Source organism: Chelon labrosus (assembly GCF_963514085.1).
Source record: "Chelon labrosus genome assembly, chromosome: 5".
NCBI lineage: Eukaryota > Metazoa > Chordata > Actinopteri > Mugiliformes > Mugilidae > Chelon > Chelon labrosus.
Genome location: NC_140341.1, coordinates 6,792,808 through 6,816,838, shown reverse-complemented (window position 1 = coordinate 6,816,838; position 24,031 = coordinate 6,792,808). Strand labels below are relative to the sequence as shown.

Below are 24,031 nucleotides of genomic sequence, written 5' to 3'. Positions count from 1 at the left end.
CACGCGAAGTGACCAATCAGAAGTTTGAAAAGCGAATAGTCCCGCCCATGCCGCTTTGAATTGTGGGATTGACTCCGAAAACGACAACAAACTAGTTTTGCCGTTATCTCGCTCCAGTACCCGTTTTTTCCCCTCTGTTTCACGAGCTTTTAATTACAAACGAAGGAACAATGGAAAATGTGCATTTGGCTGGGGAGGAGGAAGATCTTTACTCGGGTTACAACGACTATAATCCGACGTTTGACTCCGAGGTGAGTTAGCCTCTTGAATATGCTACATAAGATAGCTCTGAAGTTGCCATATCTTAAACGTTAGCATACAGGTGTAGAGTTTTTTTTTAATATTGTTTGCCTGTGCAGGTCCAACATTTGTTTTTGTATCGGGCAAAAATAAATAGCAATTATTGGATAATTTTTTAGGAGCTGGAGAATGATGTGGGCTTTCAGCAAGCAGTTAGGACAAGTCATGGAAGGAGACCCCCTGTAAGTACCAACTACAGTGTGTGTGTGTCATTTAGATGCACTTAGATATGGTGTTATTTTTTTAATACGCATTAAAATGTCCTGTCTTTGATTACCCAGATGACTGCCAAATTCCCTGGCACTGCCATTGGAGCTCGGCCTTTAGCTACTTCCTTTGGTGTAAGTATAATGAAATGGAATCGTTTTGAATAATCTTTTTTTAAAGCTGATATAAACTAGACAATCACATATGCTGCTCAGTTGCACAGATTATTCACTGGTAGCTGTCACAGTGTGCAGCAGAAGAGAATTAATTGTTTTCATTTTAACCTAAATAATAAATTACACATTTTATAACACATATCTAAAGAAGAAACTTACATAAGAACCAAGATATTGGCGTAGGTAGCCATATATGCATTATTTTTCTAGTATTTGCATGTGAAAGGTCCAGTGTGTAGGATTTAGTGGCGTCTAGTGTTGGTTTGTGCACTCAGCGCGACTGTAGAAAAATGACCGTGCCACATGGCAACCTCTGTACAGTTGAACCTGCTCCCTCCTTCTAAAGGTTCAGTTTAATTCAATTTTATTTATATAGTGCCAGTAACAATCAAAACTGTCTCCAAACACTTTACAGAACCCAGAGCTTGTAACCCCTAGGGCACATGTGTCAAACTGATCCGTGAAAGGGCCGCTGTGGCTGCAGGTTTTCATTCCAACCATGCAGCAGCACACCTGACTTGGCTTAATCAATCAACTGAACTGCCTTCACACAGTCATTTCAGGTGTCCTCTTGCTTGATTGGAACAAAAACTTGCCAGCCACACCCACTGCATGGGTGCTGCATGGTTGGAATGAAAACCTGCAGCCACAGCGGCCCTTTCACGGATCAGTTTGACACCTGTGCCCTAGAGCGAGCATTGAAGTGGCAGAAACTTTAAGCAGAACCCATCTAATATGTTTGAGGACACCGGTAGAAGACATAATTATGAATATTAATTCCATTTCTGCCAAACTGATCCTGCTAAATCCTACACACTGGACATTTAAATTAAATTCAGGTCACACATTAGGCGACTTAACCTAAATTATTCTCATCTATCTTACACTTGTTTCATAAAGTCTCGGGTCCCCATGGTCTCGTCAATGGGCAGGCCCATGACTGGAGCTGTGCAGGTGAGTAGGATTGACCATATCTGTGTGCATTTGAGGTTGTGCATTATTTTTATTATACTGTATTACTTGATGTTTTTCCTCCTTTTCTGGTCCTCGTACCCTCATACTCTGTCCACCACTGATAACAACAACTACAGTTGGGAGAATTATGGTTCTGAGGCAAACTGCTGGATATTATGTCTTTCTTGTCTTTGCTATTTTCAAATGTACAGGATGGGGCAGCCAGACCAATGACTGCTGTCAGAGCAGCCGGTTACACCTCCTCTCTGACCCGTGGTGAGTGTGAAGCCGCCCTAAAAAGACAACTGACGTCATTTCAGCGACTTGTGTGGTTGCTCATTATCACAATGTCTGCGTCGTAGAATATTTCCCCTTTATAAACACAATGGTAGACGTGACGCATGGTAGAACAACGTGGAGAATTAGTCAAAACATAAAATTTAACGCATTTTTCTATTATCTGGAACGACAGACTGTAGTTCTGGTGAACAATGTGGTTTTCCTGTAACAGTGCTGACTGGTGTGATTTGTTTTTTCAGGCTCGACCTTTGACCCCCTGGGCCAGTCCAGAGGCCCTGCTCCTCCACTTGAAGCAAAGAATGAGGACACGTGAGTTGCCACTCAGCAGCAGTTCATAAGAAAGTGTTTTATCCAAAGAAAATGTGCATGAACACAATAAAAATAACCTAAACTGTTCGATGTAGAATAATCCAATATATTTATGATTAGTTTCATGTCGGCCTAGTTGTACTATGTATCTCACAAACCGAATTATGAATTGGGACAGATTTAAACTTTCCCTATACTGTCTGTATCCACGTGGAGAAAGGAGCATTATCACATGTTGCATTGTTCTGTCTCATTGTCTCGCAGGCCAGAGGAGAAGATCAAGATCCTGGAGAAGAAAGTGAATGACCTGATAGAAGAAAGCTGCATGGCACAGAGCGTGGGAGCTTTACAGCTGGTTAGACTCTGTCATTCTTTAACGAACTGTTTAATAATAATTGCTATCTGGAGTTAAAGAGAAGGCTTCCAGTGAGTCTGGACGCTAATTGTTCATTCTATCACCTCTATACTGTATCACACTTTACTGAATAATAGAAACAAGTGTACCATTTTTTTTTTGTCTTATTTGGCATGACTTTCTGAATTATTGCAACAGACTGAGTTTGTAATTCCTGACACAGCACATCAGAAGTCCCTCATAGCATCTTTTTACTAGCTTTTATTATTGTTTATTTTGTACGCAGGTTTAGGTGGTCACTACTGCTGATCCGTGCACATTTCTGATTTGTTTCTGCAGGCTCTTGAAAAAGCCAAGGAGGCAGGGAGGAAGGAGAGAGCACTGGTCAGACAGAGGGAGCAGTCTGGCAATGCAGACAGCATCAATTTAGACCTCACCTACTCTGTAAGTCAATCTGCTGCATGTCAGTGGCTGTTCTAGAGTCAACACTGAAGATAAAATTAGTTTACATTTGTCCAATGCATCATTACAAAACAGTATAACTAAATACAAGGCTGTTGGAGATTTATTTCTGATTTCCGGTGACACTGTTTACTTTGTGAATCCACATACACTTAATTTATAATGTCACCTGTCCCATAGCTGCAACAGTTTTTTTTATTAGACGGAGACACTGTAAAGAAGTATCTGGCCGCCTGCAAACCACATGTTTGGCTTCAGATACACTGGACACTTTGCTATGCATGAATACCTCACAGAAGACATTCAATTTTTCCCTTGAACAATATTCTTACTTTACTGGATGTTTTTCATTATTTCATTGCGAAGTATTGAATGTTTCCGCAATCACCAGGTTTTGCTCAACCTCGCCAACCAGTATGCGAACAATGAAATGTACCCAGAGGCCCTGAACAGCTACCAGGTCATTGTGAAGAACAAGATGTTCAGTAATGCAGGTGAGCAGAAGCTTCGCACTCATTGCAGGTGTGTTTAGACCATGAACACGGTGAGAAGACGGGACTTAAAATCCTGTGTTTAATATGGCAATACAAATACAGAATCTGTTCCATACTTTGTTCACTTCACCTTTGCTTTTCTCCCTATTTACAAATGAATTTGCACTTAATGATCATAACTACAAGCTGATTAAATATGCAGATGACATGGCCTTAGTGGGCTTGTTGCTGAAAACGGACACTTCTGGTGAGACATCCTATTTTGCTCACATTAAGGCTTTTGGTGCATGGTGCATAGATAGCAAGCTGGAAATCAATGTGTCTAAAACAAAGGAGTTGGTTGTCTGCACGAAAAAAGATCTGACAGAAGTGCCAGTTTCACTTGATGGACAACTTATTGAAACTGTGGAAACTTTTAAATACCTTGGCACAGTTCTGGACTGCCAGATAACCTTCTCAGAAAACACAGACTTTGTTTGTAAGAAATGTTCACAGCGGCTTCACCTTCTTAGAAAACTGAGCTGTCTTGGGGTCAGCCCAGTGATTCTGGAACTTGTATATACTGCACACATAGAGAGTGTCCTAACATTTCATCTCTCTGCTTGGTTTGGACATTTAAGCAGTAAGTGCAAGAATAAACTAAACAGGATTGTGGCAATCGCAAGCAAAATTGTGGGAAAACCCCAAAAGTCTTTGACCCGCATCTATACTGAGAGGACGGGGAGGAAAGCTAAGCGAATCCTGGCAGATAGCTCCCACCCTCTTTTTAATCAGTTCGAACTTTTGAAATCCGGGAGACGCTATAGAGCCCCTCTGGCCAAGGTTTTTTTTTTAAAAAGTCTTTTATCCCTAATGCCATTGGCATTCTTAACACAACCAAGTGACCAGTCCACATGTGGTGACTTGAACTGCCATCCACTGTCTTATTGTATTTATTATTATGTCAATGTAATGTTGTTTGTCTGTATTTGTCAACTTTGGTATTTTATTACTGTCCTTTGTGTTGGTGAGCCGAAGCCAAATTTTCGGTGGACAATAAAGTTTTATTCTATTCTATTCTATTCTATTTACTGTAAGTGTAGATGACCATTATCTGCATAAAAACATGCAAAAGAGAGATTAGCAAAAACACAACATTAGTAAATAGGAGAAAAAAAATACAATCTACAAGAGCTTTTAGCATTTTATGAGATATTGTACTGTATACTGACATGACTAGAACAAGGCTGTTGGTCTCAAACTGGATTTACGATACACCCAAACTGGATGTCGGGTGGTTTGATGTTGCATATCGAGTGTCGCTGACAATTTGCGTAATTTTCTGAAGCTGTGAATCCGCTGGAAATCAGGCATTGTACTTCTCTCCTTAGCTCTGTTTGGTTATTGGTTATGCAACAGTTTGTGGCGCTTTTTGTGCAAATAATAAATGCCATGCAATACCATTTCTACTTAGCCAGGTTGCCTGAACATGTGCATCTTGTTTCGTGTCTGTTTAGGGGATTCCCACACCTTGGACAATTGGGTTTAGGCTGTTTTGGTCGTTTTCAGCAGCAGAGATGTGTCGACATACACTATATTACCAAAAGTATTCGCTCACCCATTCAAATGATCAGAATCAGGTGTTCTAATCACTTGGCCTGGCCCCAGGTGTATAAATTCAAGCACTCAGGCATGCAGACTGTGAAACAAGACATTTGTGAAAGAATGGGCCGCTCTCAGGAGCTCAGTGAATTCCAGCGTGGAACTGTCATAGGATGCCACTTGTGCAACAAATCCAGTCGTGAAATTTCCTCGCTCCTAAATATTCCACAGTCAACTGTCAGCTCTATTATAACAAAATGGAAGCGTTTGGGAAAAACAGCAACTCAGCCACGAAGTGGTAGGCCACGTAAAGTGACGGAGAGGGGTCAGCGGATGCTGAAGCGCATAGTGCAAAGAGGTCGCCGACTTTCTGCACAGTCAATTGCTACAGAGCTACAAACTTCATGTGACCTTCAGATTAGCCCAAGTACAGTACGCAGAGAGCTTCATGGAATGGGTTTCCATGGCCGAGCAGCTGCAGCCAAGCCACACATCACCAAGTGCAATGCAAGGCGTCGGATGCAATGGTGTAAAGCACGCCGCCACTGGCCTCTAGAGCAGTGGAGACGCGTTCTCTGGAGTGATGAATCACGCTTTTCCATCTGGCAATCTGATGGACGAGTCTGGGTTTGGAGGTTGCCAGGAGAACGGTACATTTCAGATTGCATTGTGCCAACTGTGAAATTTGGTGGAGGAGGAATTATGGTATGGGGTTGTTTTTCAGGAGCTGGGCTTGGCCCCTTAGTTCCAGTGAAAGGAACATTGAATGCTTCAGGATACCAAAACATTTTGGACAATTCCATGCTCCCAACCTTGTGGGAACAGTTTGGAGCGGGCCCCTTCCTCTTCCAACATGACTGTGCACCAGTGCACAAAGCAAGGTCCATAAAGACGTGGATGACAGAGTCTGGTGTGGATGAACTTGACTGGCCTGCACAGAGTCCTGACCTGAACCCGATAGAACACCTTTGGGATGAATTAGAGCGGAGACTGAGAGCCAGGCCTTCTCGACCAACATCAGTGTGTGACCTCACCAATGCGCTTTTGGAAGAATGGTCAAAAATTCCTATAAACACTCTCCTCAACCTTGTGGACAGTCTTCCCAGAAGAGTTGAAGCTGTAATAGCTGCAAAAGGTGGACCGACATCATATTGAATTCTATGAGTTAGGAATGGGATGGCACTTCAGTTCATAGAATGAGTAAAGGCAGGTGAGCGAATACTTTTGGTAATATAGTGTATATTCCATGCAAAACTGTATATTTACAAAATTGTAGTTGTTGCTGCAGGTCTAGTTTTATTGCAATAGACCATACATCATCAGTTGTTTGCAATTTTCATCGGGATATTCTTGTTCTCTCCACCATCAAAGCATGAAATATCTCCAGATCACTGACACATGTATACTGTATAATATTTATCACTTGTATGGTTTCTCTCAAACTACACGTGCTGTTCCTCCAGGCCGTCTGAAAGTCAACATGGCCAACATCTACTTCAAACAGAAGAACTACCCTAAGGCCATCAAGTTCTACCGCATGGCTCTGGATCAGATCTCCAACGCTCACAAGGAAATGAGGATCAAGATCATGCAGAATATCGGCGTGGTGTTCGTGCGCATGGGGCAGTACTCGGACGCCATAACGTCCTTCGAGCACATCATGAGCGAGAGTCCCAACATCAAGACGGGCTTCAACCTCATCCTGTGCTACTATGCTATTGGCGACAGGGAGAGGATGAAGAAGGCCTTTCAGAAGCTCATCGCCGTGCCTCTGGGCATTGATGATGAAGACAAGTACATTCCATCTAATGTGAGTTACAGTAATGTATGTGCACTTATGAACACACATCTTACCTTCCTTACCTTCACCTCTAGTGCAAGGTTAGTCCTGCTGCTTTGTCTTTCTCTGTCTATATATTCTTATTATTTTCAGCTTTAATCACTGTCACGGCATTTAATGACATAAATTCACTTTGCCGTTTCAACAGTGTTTTTACAATTCGCAAGTTTATGTGAAAACTCTTGAATTTTGAGAGATTTTAAATTAAAAAGGACAAGGGCAAGGAAAAACAAGTTTTCTTTATACAGTGAAATATCACAAGTGGAAAAACTGCCTCAAAGGCCTTCACAAGATTCTTCAGAACCTATTACAACGCCCTTTGTTCTGGGAAAAACTTCCCAAAAAATGCTTTAACAGGGAAGGGAAGAAACCTCAAGAGGACGAAGAATTATTAAACTTCCAGGACGGACAGATTTGCACAAGTGTTTTGTGTTTACAGAAACGTATAGAGTATAACTAAGAATGCAAAATGTCAGTCTATACATTCTCAGTTACAAATAACCATCTAAACAGTCATATCTCTACCACAGGTTCGTCTGGATCCAATGATATTTTAGTCATCCATCCATTATTTAATCTTTTTTAGAGAGTTGCAGGAGAGCTAGAGGGTATCCCAGCAGACACTGGGCGAGTCGCAGGTGGCTGGACAGGTTGATAGTTCATTGCAGGGCTAATGCAGAGAGACAGACAACCATTCACAACCAAACACCACTTAACCTGACATGCATGTTGTGTAATGAGGAAGAAAACCCATACAGGCACATGGAGAACATGCAGAACATGCAGAAAGGCCAGATGTATTATCTTAAAAACCCTCCAGAATGGTTGTTATGTAGCTGATTCTTCAATTAATGACAGAATCACTCGTCTTTCTTCTGCAAAACACTGCAAACCATTTACAGAATACTAATAAAGTGCTTAACGTGGTGCCCCCAAGTGAAACCTCACCCTTTCAACTCTTTCAGGACGACACCAGCGCAAATATGGTCATTGAGGCCATTAAGAACGATCAGCTCCACCAGATGGAGAGAGACTTGTAAGAACTTGTCTTGGCCTTTCAAACCCTAACTTTTTTTATGACAGATCTCCTCACTGTTAATTTAATATACGTTCATGGAGCCTTTAATTTCCCCCTAATCGTGTTTTGTCTTTGATAGAAAAGTCCTGGCTGAGAAGTACATCATGACCGCAGCCAAGCTCATCGCTCCGGCCATAGAGACTTCTTTTGCTACTGGATTTGACTGGTTTGTTACCGTTGTGCTTCATTTAGCGCAAAAACAGACATTTCGAAGAGATAAAACGATTATTTAGAACGAGAACAAGAAAGAGGTTTGACTTCAAGTGGTTTTATTGTAGTGAAATGTGTATGATAGAGGGGTTACCTGTTTACTTCTTTCCAAACTTCCTTTCATTGCATCGGTTTCTCTCACCTCTCATTCAGACAAACAGGAGGTGAAATAGCAGGTTTTTATTGATATTTAGGTTTATAAGTGCTCTTTTTATACAGATCTTACACTTTCAGTTTTTATAAAAAACACATACCAACTGTAACATCACATGTAGGGTCTGGAGAACTGTTTTGAAGCTCAGTGTAGTGACTCTGGTCATCATCACCATGCTAGAGTCTGATGAAGGTTCTCAGTCATCCAGGTCATGTTTAAAAAAAAAAAAAAAAAAAAAAAAAAGGCAACTGGACTTCTAGATTTTTTTGAGAAGACGTTTCACCACTCATCATCCGAGTAGCTTCTTCAGTTCTAGGGGACTGGTGGGAAGTCTGAGGTTTAAATAGGAAACTTGGGCCGCTCTCAATGACAGGTAAGTATCTAACCGTTAATGGAAATTAGCTGCACCGGTTTCTGGTTGTTTACACGAACAAGCAAGCTAAAAGTTTCCTATTTAAACCTCAGACTTCCCACCAGTCCCCTAGAACTGAAGAAGCTACTCGGACGAGTGGTGAAACATCTTCTCAAAAAACTCTACAAGTCCAGTTGCCTTTCTGATTCTGCCTCCACCTCCTGGCTAATTTAAAAATAGACAATAAAGTGGAGTTAGACATAGACAGACGGCTAGCAAACCCAGCTCTCACTGAAAATTTTGTCTTGATATAATTTTAATTTAATGAGCTCCCTGCACAGCCTCAAGTGACCGTTTGAGCTACAGCAGATTTTTAACACTTCTACATTGGTTTCTTTCTTGATCTTACCTCGGTGTATTTTCAGGGAACTCCGTCCTGCCCTTGAAGAATTTACAAACAATTTAATGGACTATCTACGTGTGGCTGTTGTCCTTTCTTTCAAGGTGTGTGGACATGGTGAAGAGTTCTCAGTACGTTGAGCTCGCCAACGATCTAGAGATCAACAAAGCCATCACATACCTCAGACAGAAGGACTTCAACCAGGTGAGTGTGTTTGTCATAAACAGCATAAAGGGCAATACCACTCAGTTTGACATCTCGCGCTCCTCGTGTTTGTGGACGACCACAATAGGAGCAGAAGAAGAAGAAGCTTCCACTCTTAATGGTTTACCACTAAATTGAAGTGAAGGGCATGTAAGGACATCTAAATAAGTGGTATTTCCCTTTAAACACATGTTCTCCTCATGTTGTCCTTTTCATATTGGTTTATATTTCCATCTTGTTTATAACATTGTGGTTCTGTGCGGCTATTTGCCAGCTCTGTTTAGATATGTCAGTTTTTTTTTCTCTCCTGCTTACGGCTCTTTGAGCAGCATCGGTATTTCCGCCTCTCATTGCCCTCCATTTTCTCTTGCTTTTGTCCTGTTTCCTTCCCATCTGCATGCCTAAGGTTGAGGTATGTGTGCCTTCTGTTTCCATGTTCATATTTAGATTGTGTTGTTTTATTTTTTCCCCCCCTCCTCTCTTCATATGTTACTACTTAAGCATGCCCGTTTCCAAATAACGACACTGCCAAGAGAAGCAATTATTAGTTACAAACACGCAGATGAGTGAGGAAAAACTTGTGCACAAAGGAAATTATGGACGTGTTTACCTATTTAGCAATGATATCACACTGATCTTTCAAGCTGTTGCTAACTTTAGAGGAGTAGCTGAGAGTCTTGTACTCACAGTCCTTACATCCGATGCATGTGTGTGGTGCTTTTTGGCTGCTTACGGACAGTGGTGGTGGTGGTGGTGGTGCTGGTGTTATCTGCAACATCTGTGCAGCTGTAGCCTAGCTGGTGGTTTGTCTACATGCTAACTTTAATGTTGTTGGAAGCGTTTCCCCCAGTATATAATGCACTGACGGTGACATAACAGCCAATTAATTGTTTCTGAAGGGGTTTCACTCGACTCAAAACGGAAAAACATGTCTCTGCATTAACAGTTGCAGCCTGGAAAATGTAAATTTTTAGATGCTAGATGCTTAATCTTACACATTCTGATATTTGCTGATATGAATATTATTTGTTGGAGGCGCGATGCCCTGAATGTGGAAAATATTTTTTTTAAAAAAGCTCAAAATACACATTAATTATGGTTTTTATGTTTTGTACTGCAGGTGTGTTATATACCGGGGAGTTGGCTTCTACTTATAGTGAATATAGTGTTACTGAGCACATGCTGATGTATTAGAGGCAATCTGATGCAGAGTGTTACCCTGACAGCTTTTTATAATGTGTTATCAGGCAGTGGAAACGCTGAAGACCTTTGAGAAGAAGGACAGCAGAGTGAAGAGCGCTGCAGCCACAAACCTCTCTTTCCTTTATTTTCTGGTAAGAGCCTTTGAAACAATATTAGACTAATGTAAAGTCACAGGTTTGATTTCCTCCAGACGTTCATGGTTTTTTTTAGATGTTTGCTTCACTCTTCCACCCTCAAATCTCTTTCAGGAGAAGGACTTTGACCAGGCCGACCGATACGCCGACCTCGCCATGAACGCCGATCGTTACAACCCGGCAGCGCTCATCAACAAGGGCAACACCGTGTTTGTCAGACAGGACTACGAAAAGGCGGCAGAGTTCTACAAGGAAGCACTGAGGAACGATTCCTCGTGCACTGAGGCCCTCTACAACCTGGGTAACACCTGCTTTAACCACACGGCTGTAGCGATGGCAGCACTGTGATGAATAATCTAGAGATTGATTTATAGCGCAGTTACATTAACGCCAAGTTAGTTTATGATAACCATGGACACCCAAAAGGACTGGGTTATAACAGTTATAAGTGGTCCAAAGTTTATACCTTTTTAATCTAGTCATGAAGTAACACTTCTCTAACATCTTTGACACACAGAGTTTTGTTCACTCTTCACTGAGGTCTGCCAATATTAGCCTTTTAGCCATAATCATGACAATTACAAAAGAAATCACTGAGGCAATGAATGCTGTCTGTATAAATCTCCTCTTGTAGCTTCATTTATTTATGTTTTGTTATGAAAATAGTAATTTGTGGCTATAGTAGAGCGCTTTAAGACCAGGAGTAACCTGAACAAGTGTAATAAGATAAAATAAGACAAGATAATCCTTTAATTTATTCCACAGTGGGGCAATTTGCAGTGTTACAGCAGCATATAGTTAAGGACAGAGCACAAGACAAGGGAAAGTAAACATTAAATAAATACAAGAATAGCTAATTAAATACAATAAATTAAAAATATCGCTAAAATCTTCTCGGGATAGAGTCAAACGTTAACGTTTTCACTGCATGTGACGGAGTAAACTTCTTTTTGGGTTGTTTAAATGGCCACAGATCAAAAGTTGACTCAGCCTTTTACTTGTTTCAGGGTTGACCTATAAGAGGCTGACTCGTCTGGAGGAGGCTCTGGACTGCTTCCTGAAGCTTCATGCCATTCTGAGGAACAGCGCCCAGGTCATGTACCAGCTGGCCAACCTGTATCCTCCTGATAAGATGTGTGATTTGCTTTGAGAAAGGTGTTTTTCTGGGGCGGGTTCTCTCCAGATTCTCCAGCTTCCTCCCACCGTCCAAAGACATGCTGGTTAGGTTAACTGGTGATTCTAAATTGGCCGTAGGTGTGAGTGTGAATGGTTGTCTGTCTCTCTGTGTTAGCTGAGATAGACTGGAGACCTGTCCAGGGTGTACCCCACCTCTCGCCCGACGCTTCACAGGACAAGCAGTTACAGAAGATGAATGAATGAATGAAGGTGTTTTTCTGTATGTTACACAGGTTCAAAGTTTCAGGCTTTTGTAACTCAGCTGATATTCCTGGAACTTTGTCAGACTTTCAGCATTTATGGGTCTTTGACATTTTGGTCTCAGCTACGAGCTTCTGGAGGATCCCCAGCAGGCAATAGAGTGGCTCATGCAGGTCATCAGCGTGACTCCCACTGATCCCCACGCGCTGGCGAAGCTGGGGGAGCTGCACGACGCAGAGGGGGACAAGTCGCAGGCTTTTCAGTACTACTACGAGGTATGAGAATCATAAAAGAGTGGTTCTCTCTCTCTCTACAGGATTAACTAATGAACTTAATATTTAATTGGATTTGTTGCTCTTCAGTCCTTCAGGTACTTCCCCTCCAACATTGATGTGATCGAGTGGCTCGGGGCTTACTACATCGAGACACAGTTCTGTGAGAAGGCCATTCAGTACTTTGAAAGAGCCACACTCATACAGTAAGTAAGCACTGACATACCAGGACTTTAGAAGATAACAGGTAATGTCAGTATTGCTGCAAAAGCCTCCTCTTCTTCTTCTTCTCTGGTCATATTAAACACAATGTTAAGGACAGATGTGTCTATGTAAATAAAGCCTCTATGAGTTGCTTTCTCAAGATGTTCATGCAGACTTGTGATTAGACGTCTTTCCGCTGTATTCCTCAGACCAACCCAGGTGAAGTGGCAGCTAATGGTGGCAAGCTGTTACAGACGAAGTGGTGAGAGTTACTCTTTTGAATCTTATCTCACACTGAGTTTTAAAAGATGCAAAAAAGTGTTTAGTTTATGTTTTTCTCTTGTTTTTTTTTTTTGCTCCACAGGAAACTACCAGAAAGCTCTGGAAACTTACAAAGACATCCACCGCAAGTTTCCAGAAAATGTGGAATGTAATGGGTCCCGTTTGTTACGCACTTTCCAACAAAACTCTTGCAGATGAGACTGGTGAGCGTGTGAATTGAAATCAAAAGTCTTTGTGTTTGTGTGTGTGTGTTTGTGCCCAGGCTTGCGTTTCCTTGTGAGGCTGTGCACGGACATGGGATTGAAGGAAGTCCAAGATTATGCCACCAAGCTAAAGAAGGTAGAGAAGATGAAGGAGATCAGAGAACAGGTGTGTGTTTTGTTGTGGCTGTCAAACATTTTAAGTTAACTTTTAAAAAAGCAGCTTTTTTCATATAGTCCTGTTCTGTTTCATCCTGTTGGCATGTTATAGTTTTTATGGTACAGATGGTACGTCTGGTTGCTTTTCTTGGATGTAAGCTTTCGCACACAGAATGCCATGTATTTTACTTCTACAGTTTGTTTGGAATCAGGGAAACACAGCTAGCGTGTACTTTGACCAGGATAAAGGAAGAACAGGCCCCATTATACATTAATTTATTAACTTTATTAAAAATACTATTAAAAATTTACAGAAACGCCACATAAATGAAAGCTAATGACCTAAAATGAACATGTCTAAGTTGGCTCAAGTATCTCAGAGTAAAATTTACACAAACAAAACTGTATTCAAGCAGCTTCATTCAATAAAGTGTTATAATTAGATGCATCTGAGCAATATTGACATTATGCCTCTTGATAAATGACATGTTTACTTTGCATGTGTTCGCTATTATAAATGGAAGCAACTTTCAGGTGCCTTCATTTATCATGTTTTCATCACCTGAGTCGTATCACGGCGTGAGCTCCAAGCCAAGAAAGCATCGATTGAAAACATGCACGTGGCGTTTCGCTGCCAAATGGGACAGTGGTCACTGCAGCTCCAGAAATGCATGGAAAACAGCTGTTTTTTGTTGTTTTTTTTTTTTTTCTCCCCCCCTCTTGTGTTGATTATCCATGAATGGGACTTGACTGTGTTGACAGGAGTGCAGATGCAATACAGATGTTTAACACCTGGCTGACGGTAATGCTTTGAAATATCGTCTTTGTTTTTGGGAGACTTTGAGTTGTTCACTGTCACCTGATGCGTTTGAACGGTTAACTTTTATTTTACTTATCATAAACGTGGAATAACTGGAGCCATGTCCTTAGCTTGACTAGCGATGTTTGCTTTTATCTGAGGTTTAGATGTGTGTGATGCCAGTCTGTACGCCCAGGATGTTATTCTACGAGACCTACATGATATACTCCATTTGCTCCAAACTAATATCCTTTTAAAGGGGAACTACTGTTTTTTACAACCTGGACCTTATTTCTGGCATAAAATACGATTGTTTACTCACCCATATAACTTGGGTGTAATTTGGAGTTGTTCGTCAGATATTTAGATCAGCGTATATCCATATAGTGGGAGTGAATGGGGCACCGAAATGCAGCCTCTAAATAACGCATTATCTGCCGTGAAACTCGTTAATTTCACCAATATTTTGTTATGATACGCTAGTGCTATTCCCTGTTGAGTCCAGAGTTACCTGTTATCATCATTATCCGGGGTCTGTAGATTGACCTACTAACCTCTGACCTGGATGATGTCATCTCTGAGTACCGCGTGGCTTGTTTACCTGTAATTTGCTACTGCTAGTTTTTTGCCAATTCTGAGGTTGTGGACGACGACTTTGTTTATGATGGACGTCCTTACCGTTTTGAGCCAGAGTATACGGATGAGGAGCTTGTTGAAAGAATGATGCTGAGGCAGAGAGAGGAACAGCTGGCCAAAGAACAACAAACCACTGCACGTTTGCAAATAGACAACAGGTAACTCTGGACTCAACGGGGAATAGCACTAGCGTATCAGAACAAAATATTGGTGAAATGAACTGAAGTTTCACGGCAGATAATGCATTATTTAGAGGCTGCGTTTCGGTGCCCCATTCACTCCCACTATATGATTATACGTGGATCTAAATATCTGACGAACGACTCCAATAAATAATCGTATTTTATGCCAGAAATAAGGTCCAGATTGTAAAAAACAGTAGTTCCCCTTTCAGTTCTCTGCTGTAGTGGTATTTTTATGTTTTATTTATTTATTTGTCTTAAAAGATAACTTCACAGATTTCTTATTGCACTTATTTAACACTTTTATGAAATACACGATGGATAAAGCAGCAGAGCATCACTTGAGGCTTTTGCTTCTTTTTGGAGCCAGGAAAGATTGTATGCAACTTTAATTTATGCTGTATGCTCAGTAGCACTCTCCAAGAACACGTAGAAGTTGAGTTGGAGTTCCAAAATCACAAAAATGTTCTGTTATCATATCTGTAAGTTATATTCTTAGCTCCATCTATAGCTCTCAGTAAAAGCTGCATAGGAAAATCCCACAAAAGCTCCAAAAATTAAATAGCTTGAACAAATTCAGCAATGCATTCTTATCCTGCAGGAGGCAATAATGAGTAGTCTCGGCTGGTAAAAGCAAATGCATTGCGTGTTACAAGTTGACATGAGTCTTTGAACTGCAGGCCACAGTAAAAGAGGTTCCTGTGGCCTGCAGCTCTTCATCCAGCAGCTCACTGTAGCTGCTCTTTATTTCATTACCGCCTGCAATATTTCAAAGTGATCAGCTGCCAACAAATGACTAAGTGCGTCCACATATTTGGCACAATCTTGCAATGTACAAAGAGATCACATTAGCAGAAACTTAAAACAGCGTCTTTCCTGAATGTGGTCAAAGGCGCATAGTTTTTAAAAATGAAAATATGTAAATACTGAAATACTTTCCTCATAGTTGACTCATTCACAGACATCCACATCCATAACGCGCCTGTGATCGACGTCCAAAAGTGGTCTGGGGCCAGTCGAGTCTGGAAGAAGGCAGGATTTAAAGTAACACGGCCGCGTGTCTTGTTCCTGTCGAGATATTTATTAGAGCCAGGAACAGATTAGGATGATGACTTTGTGAAATCACAACCAGCTGCTCTTAAATCAGAGACGCTGTTGGACCAGAGAAACAGTCCTGCAGAGAATGACAGACGAGGCCAGAGGGTTGACTCATTAATCCCTGACTTGAATGGCAGTGGAAAAACAACTGATCCTGATAATATAACCGACACGATGTAGGAGAGAATAATTACAACCAAAAACTAAGGTGTGAAGTCTCACTGAATCAAGGCTCTGGTTTGATCTAATGGTGTGGTTGCTTTCTTATAGGAATTAATATATTTGTGTGTGTTTTTGTTGTACTACTTACTGCTCATGGCTGTTTTGGCAAATGAACTGTATTCCACAGAAACCGTGGAAGAAGCCGTGACACATGCACATATTCGTGTCAAATTCCACGTTCCTTGAATGTTTATTTAAATGTCTCAGCTTCGTTTTTTTTGTCAGTTGATATTATTTTTTAAAATTGCTTACTTGCCAACACAACTGAGTTCATTTAAGAGACACACTTAGACCTGAAGTGCTCTGGGATGGATTTCTCAAATCCTCGTTCTGTCTTCCTGCAGAGGGTGAAGTCGGGTCGCGAGGGCAGTGCAAGAGGTCGCAAAGAAGGCAGAGAGGGCAGCGCAGGTAGTGGAGGTGAGTCAAAAAGTCGCCATGGCATGCAGTGTGTGAAAACTAGAATATTTTCTATAGCTGCCTGTGAACTTTGTGTGCTTTTTAGACCTGCCAGCTAAACAAATATCTTCAAAAAATACATGGAAACGCCTGGACTTTATTGCAAAGTGCGTAGAAATGTGTTGTGTATCCAATAAGACTGCATATACACAGCCTGGCCAAAAAAAAAAATGTCGCCACCTGGATTTAACTAAGCAAATAGGTACAAGCCTCCTATTGGATAATTACTGCATGGGTGATTATCTTTCAGCTGGCGACAAGGTATTTAACCCCAACTGATGCAATGAGTAGCTTCTCATTTCTTAAACAACCATGTCTAAAGACACATCCTGTGGTTGTGGAAAAGATGTTTGAGAAGGGTCAAATCATTGGCATGCACCAAGCAGAGAAAACATCTAAGGAGATTGTAGAAACTACTAAAACTGGGTTAAGAACTGTCCAACGCATTATTAAAAACTGGAAGGATAGTGGAGAACCATCAGGGTAAGAAGAGAGGCAGATGAAGTGATGCACCCATCATGCCTAGTGTCTACTGTACAAGCCTGTGGGGGCAGTGCTATGATCTGGGGTTGCTGCAGTTGCTCAGGTCTAGGTTCAGCAACATTATGTTGCCCAAAGAATGAGGTCAGCTGACTACCTGAATATACTGAATGACCAGGTTATTCCATCAATGGATCATATTCCAAGATGACAATGTCAGGATTCATGGGGCTCAGATTGTGAAAGAGTGGTTCAGGGAGCATGAGACATCATTATCACACATGGATTGGCCACCACAGAGTCCAGACCTTAACCCCATTGAGAATCTTTGGGATGTGCTGGAGAAGGCTTTGTGCAGTGGTCAGACTCTCCCATCATCAATACAAGATCTTGGTGAAGAATGAATGCAACACTGGATGGAAATAAATCTGGTGACAATGCAGAAGATTATTGAAACAATGCTACAGTGAATGTGTGCTGCAATCAAAGCTAAAGGAGCCTCAATGTAATATAAGAGTGTGTGACCTTTTTTTTTTGGCCAGGCAGTGTATTATCGTGGGTAGGGTTGTGTTTCAAACCTCAGGCCAAGCACCAAATATTGGACTTGAATGTTTGCACAGGTTTCCGTTTTTGTTTAGACTGTATTTAATTATATTCAGACAGAGTCCTGCAAACAACATTCAGTGTGTTTTTTGTTTTTGTCTCATTTAAATGGAGGAAGGGTTATATTATACTGTCCAGAACCCCAGGAGGGACATGGAGAAAAACAGAAATGAACAAAAAAAACAGTTCTTTTACAAGAAAGTTTTGCAAAATCCCACCAAAGTGTCTCAGTATAAAAGTTTTTGTTTTGGGCAATTGACTTCTAGATCAGTTGAAGATCATGGAAGTGCCATCTCGCTAAATATTGTCTTCAAATGTGTCTCGGTTGAGTGGAAGCGGTGCCTTCTGTCAAGTGCAAATTTAACGTCTATTTAAAATTGACCACGTGGCTCGGGATGAATTTATCAGGATCTCACAGCGTAATTCGTTCCATGTTCCTTCTGATGCTCTGTAGTATTCCTCAAATGACGATAACCAAAATTATTGTTTTTATTTAGATAGTGAAGCTAATCAACACCGTGCATTTAAATCCCCATCCTTTCTCCTCCGTTCATTTCTCTCTTCTATCTGTTGTTCACACATGCTGCTGCAGCAGGCATCTCCACGCCTGTCCTCTCCTCCCCTAAGAAGTCCAGCGTTACGGGTATAGTTCTTTACTCCACACTGAGTTCAGGCCTCCTTCTCCTGTAGGACGAGCAGAATAAGACACCGCTGCACAAGCCCAACTTCACTTTTAGCACTCCTTCACTACAGATCCACAACAAATACAGACACATAGGCTGGCTCCAGCAGTGGAAAGCTGGCCCCTGAGCAAATTTCAAATGCGATCCAGACAAACTAGAGAGATGCCAAAAGCTGAAACAAGGCTCGGCTTTTCTCTGCTGTGCAGCCGAGTGCCTCCTCAAGGATCCCGTATCATAGTCAGATATGGGTCTATATCAGGCACCTGTTAAAGCTTCCAGTGTTCCTCTGTGTCCCGATAAATTAAATTAGAAAACCTCAAACTTTTTTACGGCGTAGTATAGCGCCAGAGCCTGTAACCGGATCAGTTTACTGGCAGCCCTTCAACATTGTCTTCGGTGCTCCGTCTTCCCACGTCGTCTAAATATTTATTGTAACGTTTAAACTGTTTAACTCAACCCCCTTCTGCTTCTCTTGTTTCCCTACGGCATGTCAGAAGATGTCAAAACAGGTGAGAGGAAGGTTATAAAACACATTCTCAATCACCCAGCGCTCACTGCTCTGAGCAGATTTCTCGCTTTTTTGTTTGTTAAAATCACGTTCTTCCCGTTTGTGTGTTTTCTGTCTTTACCTTTATTCTCACTCTGCTTCCTTCTTGCTGCCCAGTCTCTCAACCTGAGCCTAAACTTTTCAGTCCACTTCTGGACTCTGGGAAAGGTATGTAAGATCATGACTCCAAGAAAAATATAAAAATAAAGAGGAACCTGCCAGTCGTAGGGTTGTATTCTTGACATTTGCGCTTGGACAAGGAGGTGCTGTCCAGATGTTTTCATCCAGGGAGGATTTCTGACATCTATAAATCTGTAGTTTAACTGCTCGAGAATGAAACTATTTGCTGCCGAACGCACAGCCACACCAGCTGCTGAGCCAAAACGTATTCCCCCTTGTGGAAATCGTAGCAGAACTTTTTTTTTTTCTGGGGCAACGACAATTTTTATTTTTTGAAGATGTGACATCTGTCGTCAGTCTGTGCATCTGCATGTACAGACGATTACACACTATAGACGAGTAACGTCTTCTTTCAGCCTTTATTAAAATGAAATATTGACGTTTGGTGTAAAAGCAGAACATTTTTCCAAAGTTTTTTTTAAATCTAACTTTTACGTCTACGGTCAAAACACCTGAACCCGATCCAGAAATCTTCTGACGGGCAGCTGTGATGTTGGGACTGTTAATGTTTGCACTGAGCGCTCTCACACAGGAGGAGGAGGAGGAGGAGGGGAGTCATCACCAAAACCTCGAGTGCACCTGAGAGTTTTCCACCTTTTCTGTTAAAGTCTGCATATTCTTCAGATTGTGGCTGAGAGGTGCCGTGCAGGGCTGCAGCACTTGTGACCGGAAAAAGAGCCGATGCTCAATTAGATTTATGTCTTTTAACTTCCTTGTTCTTTCCAGATAAACTAATTTAGCCTAGAACTGGAGTCATTATGTTTTTTTTTAATTTAATTTTGACCCCGTTTCTGTCGTTATGCAATCATGTTTTTCGAAATGAAAGCTGAAGCAGTTGCAAAAGCCAGAAAGTTGTGTCACCGCCGTGAATCCCCCTTGCAGATATATTATTTGTGCTGTTCCGTGTAGCGCTCTAAAACTTGCCTTGCTTCACTTTAATCGTGGAAACTGTTACACGCGATTAGTCCTTGGTTTTAGCGCCCAGCCTGTTGTTTCATCCCCCTCGTCTCTTGTCTCTCAGTTGTGTAATATAAAAGAGAAATGGGATGGCGAGGAAACATTTTCCAGCAGAGGTTTTCACGTTGCCAGCGGTTTGTGAGGCCTCGTGTGAGATATGTGGGACGGCGAGGGAAGGTGGAATATATCGGGGCCCGCTTCCTGTTTTTCATCTCTTCGGTTTCCAGGGCTACCTGGCAGCCACATGTTAGCCGTCTGTGACCGCGTCTGTCCTTCGGTTAGCGAGACTGCTCTGTCAGCCCATCATTAAGCCGAGAACACACACACACATATTCATAACATCCTGTGAAATGGTACCAGCTGAGGATAAGATGATCAGGAGCTGAGCTGATGCTGCTATTCGGTGTCTTGCTAAACTGTTGAATGAATGAATGAGCTTGTCGTTGCACAGGTAAAGAGCCTGAACGGCGTAGTTTACCTTAAGTGATCAGTCAGGATTTTAGTAGTTTTTTTAGTAGGGCCCTGCACGAGGATCTCAAGCAATGATCAGACTCGTAGGAATTGAATAAATCTGATTTGAAGACAGGAGCATGACCATTAAGGCTTAAAAAACAAGCAAAAAAATGTGATTGTGCAGCAGCTTTTTGTGTAAACTGCCATATCTGCTGGTCCCAAAGTTAAAGGTCACGGCATTAATCAAGTCTGGAAGAGGTGAAAGCATGAGTGACCCTTTTTTTTTTAAGTTTGCAGAGGAGAGGAATGATTTCATCTTGGTTAGCGGTCCCTAAGATCAGCTGATCTTCAGAAGCCTGTATTTAAACAATGCCCGTATTAAAATAAACCTTATTTACGAGAGAGCTAGTAGCTGTTGGATAACATTTTGCTGCTATTCATCAGGTAAGCTAATGGGAAAGTCTTGAAAATCCTTCTAGTTAGAAACTAGAGAGAAAAAATAAACATTCACATGTGTTTTTGTTGAGGTACATTTACAGTAGTTTACAGTAGAACTACGTTAATGACAGAGCACAGCTTCCACAAACCCGAGTGATGACAGTCTGTGATGGAGAGTAAACTAGTTTCAGAGACTTTTCAGAAAACACAAAAAAGACGGTGCAAAGTTTGATGATGATGGAAATGTTTCATCTCCTGCCACTAAAGTAATCTTAAAACTATCTACTGACAGAAGAATATAAACTGAAGGCCCTGTCTAAAGTGTGGAACACATTGGACATTATGACAGCAGCACAAACAGAGAACCACACACTAAATACACATTGATGTACGCCGTTATTTATGGTCAGCTGTCGTTTGATGAGTTTCTGATTTAATTTCAGGGAGGGTTTGTTTCCTGCGTGATAGTGACCTAAGAAATGGGGATTTTGGAAATTTAAAATGCACAAAAAAAAAAAAAACCTCTGCTCATAAGCACCTCTGAGGCTCAAAATTGTCCTGTGTAAAAATAAACGGCTGTGGTTTAAGAGACATTTAAAAACACTTTCAACTTTGTCAGAACAGTTGACTGTGATTATGACTGATGCTTTAAACGATTCAGGATGTGTGTGTGTGTGTGTGTGTGTTTTGAGCAGACAGCGGCCACAGCAGCAGCAGTAGTAAAGGAGAGCGTCTAAGCGCCAAGTTGAGGTCACTTCCTGGTTCCAATGAGCCCTACGAGGCCAGCAGCCCCAAAGAACTAGGTGAGGAAACCATGCTATTTATTTAATTTATTTTTTTTTTCCCTGTCCACAGACTTCCTGACTGATTATGTCTCTGAACATTTTGTATTCTTGAGTTTCCTTGAAACCTAAGTATCATAAATCCTCTAATTATGTTCCATTATATCTACTGAAGGAGACACTAAAATGTAAAGACATGCTGATGGAGGAGATGAACACTTAAAGGGGGACTACAGTTTTTTACAACCTGGACCTTATTTCTGGCATAAAATACAATAGTTTAATCACCCATATAACTTTGGTGTCGTTTGGAGTCATTCGGGCGATATTTAGATGAGTGTATATCCATATAGTGGGAGTGAATGGGGCACCGAAACGCAGCCTCTAAATAACACATTATCTTTTGCGAAACTCGTTCATTTCACCAATATTTTGTTATGATGCGTTAGTGCTATTCCCCGTTGAGTCCAGAGTTACCTGTTTATTCGCGGATGTGCAGCAGTTTGTTGTTCTTTGGTCAGCTGTTCCTCACTCTACCTCCGCATCCTCCTTTTGAAGAGCTCCTCACCCGTACACTCTGACTCAAAACGGTAAGGACGTCCATCATAATTGAAGATAACAGGTAACTCCGGACTCAACGGGGAATAGCACTAGCGAATTATAACAAAATATTTGTGAAATTATCAAGTTTCATGGCAGATAATGCGTTATTTAGAGGCTGCGTTTCGATGCCCCATTCACTCCCACTATATGGATATACGCTGAACTAAATATCTTCCAAATGACACCAAAGTTATATGGGCGAGTAAACGATCGTATTTTATGCCAGAAATAAGGTCCAGGTTGTAAAAAAACAGTAGTTCCCCTTTAATGCAGCAACACTTTTTTAATGAACATGTCTGTGTATTTTTGACTGTAATCTTTTATATATCCTATATTTGTTAAGCTTTTTTAAACTTTATGTTTTACTCTGTTGCATGCTCATTTGTGTTTTTGGCTGATGCCACTAGATGTTGAATTTACCTTCTAGTTTAATAAGTCATCCATCTTTGGTCCAGATATAGGTGACGTCACAGTCGGCCTTGGTCGCCGGTAGCTTTTTTGGTGTCAGTTTTATCCGGTTCATTACTAACAAGCGAAGCCTCTGTTCCTCTTACTTATAGATGCGTCCTACGTGGACCCGCTGGGGCCTCAGATGGAGAGACCAAAGACGGGAGCCAAGAAGCGAGTGGAGGACGACGACTTCGCAGATGAAGAGCTGGGAGACGATCTTCTGCCGGAGTAGCTGTAGCTTCCAGTTGTTCTCATCAGAACATTTTGTCTTTTGGCATCAAGGCAAGAGCACAGCGCTTCACCACAAAACTGGAACACTTCAGACTCAGCTCTTCGGAGCCAAGGGATAACATTTCTTTGCCTCTATCAGACTGGTCATACTCAGAAAACAAGAGCAGGAGATAATACGTGTTATACTTTGAGGTTAAAGTGCTTTTTTTCTAAACTTGATTTTGGAAGTGTTTACATCCACATCGGATGAATTGTGTAGATATTATACACATATTTAAACACGCACGTTTCCATGAGAGCTCCCCGTTCGGTGAAGTTTTTGCATTCACTGCATATTTCCATGTGTGAGCCTGGGAACCTTCTGGAAAATCCATCAACGTGACAAGCAAACATACTTAAATCCGCCCATTTCAGCTCCCGTTGCATTTTGTACTCGATCCAAAAACTAGTCAGAGTTTGTAATATAATATTTATTTTTTCTTAGCTTGTTTCGTCGTTGTTTATTGTGTAATTAAAAGAGAAAGTGTTTTATCTACCGGAGAAGAAAGTTGTTCAGTTTAATCTGCAGCACAATTACCCTCAGCTTTAACACAAACCATGCATGCAGGCGTGCTAAGCTTAAAATGTGATGTTTTCTCTGGCAAGTCCGATCGGTCTAAAGATTTAGTGGAGGAAAAACTGTAGTGAAGTAAGCTTTAACTTACTTTTTATCAGGTAATTTAAAGCTTTTTCTCCACATAAATCGTAATAAAATGCCTTCACAGCATGAATTGCACCAGGTGATAGTGGGACAGGGTCTTTAATGCGCGCTTTTATCTGCTAAAAATGATTGTCCGTTTGTGTTTGCTTGAACTGGACGTAGTTTCTTTGTGAAACCAGAGCTGGTCCCGGTTTATCTGAGCAGCGGAGTAAGAGTCTGGTGTGGAGCCAGGAGCCCAGGATCCAGCAGCAGAGCGCGCACACTTCATCTGTCTGGACGTCCCACTCGCGTCAAGAGCTGGGGCCAGCAGTTTAAGTCGCCACT

At 41.5% G+C, this 24,031-nt stretch overlaps 1 protein-coding gene across 2 annotated transcripts; it reads left to right on the top strand.

Annotated features, from left to right (window-relative positions):
• Positions 1-107: 107 nt before the first annotated feature.
• ift88 (intraflagellar transport 88 homolog) lies at positions 108-24,029 on the top strand. 2 transcript variants are annotated; one of them, XM_084544294.1, is made up of 27 exons: positions 108-251; positions 420-482; positions 582-641; positions 1,584-1,637; positions 1,850-1,913; positions 2,177-2,246; positions 2,511-2,601; positions 2,941-3,045; positions 3,455-3,557; positions 6,602-6,948; positions 7,944-8,014; positions 8,136-8,222; positions 9,277-9,376; positions 10,624-10,710; positions 10,828-11,014; positions 11,721-11,829; positions 12,215-12,365; positions 12,453-12,568; positions 12,776-12,828; positions 12,931-12,996; positions 13,111-13,217; positions 16,489-16,561; positions 18,276-18,326; positions 18,861-18,875; positions 19,031-19,081; positions 21,637-21,744; positions 22,887-24,029. In XM_084544294.1, exons 1-27 carry the CDS (start codon positions 171-173, stop codon positions 23,006-23,008), a joined length of 2,592 nt encoding a protein of 863 aa, XP_084400420.1. In that variant the 5' UTR covers positions 108-170; the 3' UTR covers positions 23,009-24,029. The 2 variants fall into 2 exon arrangements, with proteins under 2 accessions (XP_084400420.1, XP_084400419.1); XM_084544293.1 differs by lacking the exons at positions 18,276-18,326; positions 18,861-18,875; positions 19,031-19,081.
• Positions 24,030-24,031: the final 2 nt, after the last annotated feature.

Excerpts from the sequence above, each read along its gene's own strand:
- ift88 (XM_084544294.1), top strand. The coding sequence starts at position 171 with ATGGAAAATGTGCATTTGGCTGGGGAGGAGGAAGATCTTTACTCGGGT. Across the intron at positions 2,247-2,510 it reads GAAGCAAAGAATGAGGACAC|GCCAGAGGAGAAGATCAAGA; the intron begins GTGAGTTGCCAC and ends ATTGTCTCGCAG. Across the intron at positions 12,569-12,775 it reads GAAAGAGCCACACTCATACA|ACCAACCCAGGTGAAGTGGC; the intron begins GTAAGTAAGCAC and ends TGTATTCCTCAG.